The sequence below is a fragment of the Salvia miltiorrhiza genome, chromosome 8, assembly GCF_028751815.1.
Source record: "Salvia miltiorrhiza cultivar Shanhuang (shh) chromosome 8, IMPLAD_Smil_shh, whole genome shotgun sequence".
NCBI lineage: Eukaryota > Viridiplantae > Streptophyta > Magnoliopsida > Lamiales > Lamiaceae > Salvia > Salvia miltiorrhiza.
Genome location: NC_080394.1, coordinates 45,990,581 through 45,996,580, shown reverse-complemented (window position 1 = coordinate 45,996,580; position 6,000 = coordinate 45,990,581). Strand labels below are relative to the sequence as shown.

Genomic DNA, 6,000 nt, shown 5'->3' with positions numbered 1-6,000 from the left:
ACCCCACCACTAATAATACTTTTTTTATTCTTATTTTTCACTTTTTCACCACTCCCAATACTCATTATAACACTTTTTCACCGTTTCACCACTCCCAATACTAATTATAACATATTTTTCTCCACTATCAATACATTTTACCACGTTTCCTTAAAACCCGTGCCGTCCCCAAAGAGGAACTTATTTTGGGAACGGAGGGAGTATATATTTTTAAAATTTTCACACAAGATCTAAATATTTTTCCTTTCAAATTTTCTATTAGTATAGAAAGAGTTTTTGAAACTTTTAATATATTTGTATTTCACAACATATTTTTTTGAGGCGGTAATGAACTATAAATCTACAAACTATCCACAAACTATTAGTGAATTTCGCTATCAAAAGTGACCTGACAAAATTAAAATTGACATTATATTAAAATAACTCATACCAAATTATATAAAAATGTACACTATACTAATATATGTATATACATATATATATATATACATACACACACATACATGTCTGTTTGTGAATGTTAATATACTCTAACCATTTATTTATATTTAATGATATATAGTTTAATTTTAAATTTTGTAATTTAATATAATAATAACAAATACAGCCTAACAACAATTATCCTATAATAGACGAGTAAGGCTTATAACATTTGAAATATTTTTTATGCATTAAATGGGTAATTTAATTTGAAACTTATCACTCATTATCTACGATATCTATCTTGATTTAAATTATTTTGTCTTATCATAACATACCTATCAAAGGTGGCCTAAGTAATTTGATAATATCATTAGGATCTACACTATATAAGTCAATATTATTAAATAATCTTGGCTTACATGATGTTTGGTAGCCCATATTATTTATTAAGCCGACTTGTGATAGTTGAAGGATCCAATCTTATTCTACTATTTTTATATTGATAAGTAATATCTTCTCCACCCTCATATTATTTATCTAGGCTAGGTAGATAATTAATCTCCTCTTTTATGTATTATTTATTTAATTTTATTAATCACACTATTTCTAAGCATGACTACTTACATTATATCTCACCAACTAATTTATTAAGACAGTTCTTGTCTAAAGAGCAAAAGAATGGGGTGTCCATAATATTTATATACACAACCTTGACCTATGAAATGGCATCAGAAGCTTTTGGCGAAGATTGATATAAATGCTCAAAGATATCATGAGCAACTACATGGACAACTTAGCTAAGCTTATAATTTATTTAATACAACTTATATATTCTTTAGGAGCTTATAAGCTCCTTCAAAGTATTTGATAAGATAAATTCTTAAAAAACTACTCCCTCCGTCCCTGAAATAAGTTCATCTTTTTCCTTTTTGGGACGTCCCTCAAATAAGTTCCTCTTTATTTCTTTCCATTTTTGGACAACTACCCCACCACTAATAATACTATATTTATTCCTACTTTTCACTTTTTCACCACTCCCAATACTAATTATAACACTTTTTCACCTTTTCACCACTCTCAATACTAATTATAACATATTCTCCACTATCAATACACTTTACCATTTTTCCTTAAAACCGTCCCCAAAGAGGAACTTATTTTGGGGACGGAGGGAGTATTATAATAAGCTCTAAGAGATAAGCTCCCAAAAAATAAATTCCTCTACCCAAACTTATTTTCTCATTATCTCATAAACAACACCTATTTTACAAAATAATTCTCCCAAAAAATAAGTTCATGTACTCCAACTTATTTTCTCATTATCTTATAAGCAATACCCATTTTACAAAATAACTCAACCACAATTTTTTATTTTCATCATATATCATACTATTTCATTTCTATTCCAAATTGTTTTTTCTAGCAAAGATTTTTTTCTCTTTAACTAAAAGTTCTTTCTCTAGCTTGTATTATAAGTTCAATTCTCCAAACACTTTGACAACTTATAAATTCTTAAGAAACTAAATCTTATAAGCTTTTAAAACATCTTATAAGCTCTTTAAAATAAGCTTAGCCAAACACCCTCTTAGTCCACGATATTATGAGCAACAATTTCCCAAATGAAGCTGTATTTCAATGATCACAACATATATAATAGATCAAAACTACATTTAAAATGACTGATCACTAAATTACAGCACCATGGCAACCACAGCATTCCAAGTACTAAAAAAGAGAGGATTTACAATGACAAAACACCACATTCTCTACTCTGCAAATTCAAGCACCACCTTCGATGGTTTTATCTACAGAAACATCAAACTTCTTGTACTCCAACTCCTTAGGTTGCACAACAAATTCCTCTGGCACGATGGGGCGCCTATCCCCCAAGACAGTCCACAGGAACAACACGAGGAATGCCCCCAAAGCTCCGCATGCTGTGCCAAAAACCAACGCTGAAAGAATTCTCAACGTGCAGTCGCTTCTCTTGCGAACTTTCATCTCTTCTTCCTTCCCAACAAAGTGCTGTGGATCCAAGGGCTCGGAATGCATCCATTCTGGCATGATTCTCGACTTGAAGCTCCATGAGTAGACATTGCTTTTCTGAGACGAGTTTGCACTCGAAGAAGAGCTCAATCCCACAACAACATCTTCATCGCCCCACATTTTGGAGAGATCAATGGGGTAAGTGAGCAATGGATCAAGTGGCCTACTCTCACCAAATTTGTTCAACCTAACCTCAAATCTTTTACTACTTGCTTCATAATCAATCCAAGTTTGCAACTTCTCCCCACCATTTAGCACCAAATTGATGGATGAAACATTGCTCACTTTAACAGAGACAGGGCTACTGACATCTATCCCAACATGGTTAGCATTCACATCTCCATGTTTTTCATTCTTAAAAGTATCGAATTCAACTGCAAGAAACTTCATCTTTCTCTCTCCTAACAACCCCATCTCTCCACCATCAAAAACATTCAAAGGGAATTGAGAAGGGAGAATCACAAAAGCCAACCCATCCCCATTCACCCCAGACATGGAAAATGCAAAGTAACTCGAAAATGACACCATTTTTCTTGATTTTTCATGAACAAGATTAAGGGGCTTCTTGCAGACAAACCTCCCAGCAGTAGTAACCCCAGACCCAGAAATTTGAACAGAAAAGTTGTCCCTACCACCCTTAGCATCCCCAAACAGGGCAAGCTGGGACTCAAAGTTGGAATCTTTACCAAAATTCTTGAAATAAAAAGTTAAATTGGGGTCGGCATCCATGACTTTGAGGTAAAGATTGAGCAAGAAGAAGGCTAATAAGTACCTGGAAGAAGAAAATGCAGCCATATTTGATCTGAGCTTTTGTGAGCAATGGGCAATTGTGCTTGTGGTTTGTCTTTTATTCAGGATTTATTGCAAGGGTTTCTTGGAAAAATCCATGTAGAATAAATTGTGAATATTTCTAGGGTTTGAGAAGAAGGGCTATGGAAAATTTGGGGAAATGGGTAAGGGAATGGTGGTGGAGGAGGTTGTGAAAATTAAATACGTTTTACTCGCTTCTGCTCACTGTCCGATTTGCTTGCTTTCTCAGTGGTTGCTGACTGAGGGAATATAATATGAGATTCTTCACGATTATGCCCTTCTGTTTTCTATATTTGCACTAGTGGACCTCCTCCCTTCCATATTTTGCTCTTTAGTGCTTGTATGCTTTTGTGTTTTTGTCCCTCAACATTTTATTCTCTCACATCAAATAATACCCCAAAACAAAAGAATTATCAGCCACCCATGTCTCATTTGAAAATATGAATTTTACAAAATTCCAAACATTCTGTTCCAATTTAATTTCTTTTTGTACTTTATAGTATATGAGTTTTGCTTTGATGTGGATTAATCAACTTTACGAATATACATTTGTTAGATATTTAAAAATAGAATGTAAATGGGCTGCCAATAAGATCTAATTTAAGTGACAAAGTTGAGACACTAAAAGATTCTTCTGTATAAATCTGACATGCGTGTAGTTTTCTCATCTTTGTGTGGTATAGAGGTCCCATCTGTATGCCTTCAAATCAATATAATAATAATAATAATAATAATAATAATAATAATAATAATAATAATAATAATTTTTATTATTTTCAAATATTAAATTGTGAAGATCTACGTTAAATTTATTACTTTGCTAAAAGAATTTGTTTTCTAAGACTCAAATTTTATAATTGGCGGTTTATTTTAGTTCATCATTTTTCTGGGCGAATTCATGATGTTTTATAGTTAATTTATAGTAAACATATTTTATACGATAAAATTGATATATTATAATACTCAACCTTTGTGCATATAAGTTATAAAAGGCTATACAAAAGTGCAAGCAAAAATTACTACAATTGGGAGCAATAATGTCATTACAAATAACTGCTACATATATTTAAATGCCAGCCCATCATTCTAATGTCTACATCGAAGATTAACTTTCAATCCGGCATGAGAATAAATTGTCTTAAAATCATAATTATCTTCATGATCTGGACTTTATTCAATAAAACAATTAAAAGTAGCAATAGGGCCCCAAAATGTAAAATAAAAAAGAAAAGGTAGATTCCTCGTGAGCATAGATAGATTAAGATACACACACACACCCACTTTGACAGTGCTTCACCCGACAGTAAACGAACATGTGCAGTGCTGTGGCCTTGGTGATTACTCTAATCACTCTACACTTCTTTTCCCATAAACTAATCTTTAAATTCCCCAATAAACATATTTGTGGTAATAACAGCGTGCCCCATTTTTTTCTTGATACATTCAAACGGTCTACTCCACGCATTATACATACAGAATGCATTAAAAAGACTCACACTTTATGCAGGGATGACAGCTTGACAAGTGGACCTTTGTAGAGAAGAGGACGTCTCACTGATTTGCTTAACGATCTTTTTGTGTGTGTTGCTCATGCCCCATACACCTTATATATCGGGTCGATATCAATGTAAGTATTTTAGGCTGTTTGCTGCATTTTTCCCAACCCTCCCATATATATGCCCATTTTTAAATTAATACTCAATTCAATGCTTATGGAAAGTAGTTGAGCTGAATTTTCTGTTTTTTTACAACATTTATAATATTTTTTTAGAATAAGGAATACAATTGTTGCATGTCGGAACAGATTAACTGGAAACTCTTATTTAAATTGAAAACATGAGAAACGGTTTTAGTCTTTGGATTGCAATGATCAACATTGATCATGCTTAAATTCCATGAGGGATGAAAAAATCTATTATATTTTTTTATGCAATTAATTTAACTACGAATGCAATAATTTTATATATTTAATGCGGTATTTTCAGATTCTCACAAAAATCTATCCCTACAATTGTTCGATATTTTGTTAGGAAAATAAAAAAGAAAATTAAAATAATAAGAGTGAGGTGTTTTTGGTGTTAATGCCTCCTAATTATTTTAGATGACATCCACTAAAAGAAATTATCATCAACATATTAGATTAAATATATTGTACAAGGCTCATACAAATTACGGTATATTTATAGCATATTACAGATAATAGTGAGTATTAAATGATTTATAATACGTTAATCTTTAATAGAGAAAATACAATAATTTAAGGAGTAATTGTCAGTGACTGCTTTGTATACCTTGCTGGTAACTCTTTACTAAGCATGAAAAAGTCATTGTCATAATTTTTGTGGACAGCATTGCTTTTATATATATAGATATTGATTGCAAATGAAGAGAAACATCGGACATGTGAGCGAATGATCAATTATGAAGTGTTTATATTATAATTTCTTTTCTTTTTTCTTTCTTTTTCTTTGAGGCAATTGTATTGGAAATTTAGAACTGATTAATTCCACGATATACTTATGAGGTCCACCTATAACCAAAAATGGGCCTCAATAATTCAATTTTTTTGTACGAGTTCTCCGAAAATGGGCCTCAATACTCTCAATTTATTTTATATTTTGCCCAAATATATATATAGATATCGCTAGCAATTAATGTCATTTATGAGGTAGCTACGTCTATGTAAAAAAGATCCGGACCACGTACACATTATAATACTAT

At 31.9% G+C, this 6,000-nt stretch overlaps 1 protein-coding gene across 1 annotated transcript; it reads right to left on the bottom strand.

Annotated features, from left to right (window-relative positions):
• Window positions 1-2,034: 2,034 nt before the first annotated feature.
• On the bottom strand, window positions 2,035-3,642 carry LOC130996814 (L-type lectin-domain containing receptor kinase VIII.1-like). The gene has a single exon (XM_057922095.1). It carries the CDS (start codon window positions 3,262-3,264, stop codon window positions 2,203-2,205), a length of 1,062 nt encoding a protein of 353 aa, XP_057778078.1. The 5' UTR covers window positions 3,265-3,642; the 3' UTR covers window positions 2,035-2,202.
• Between the last annotated feature and the right edge of the window lie 2,358 nt (window positions 3,643-6,000).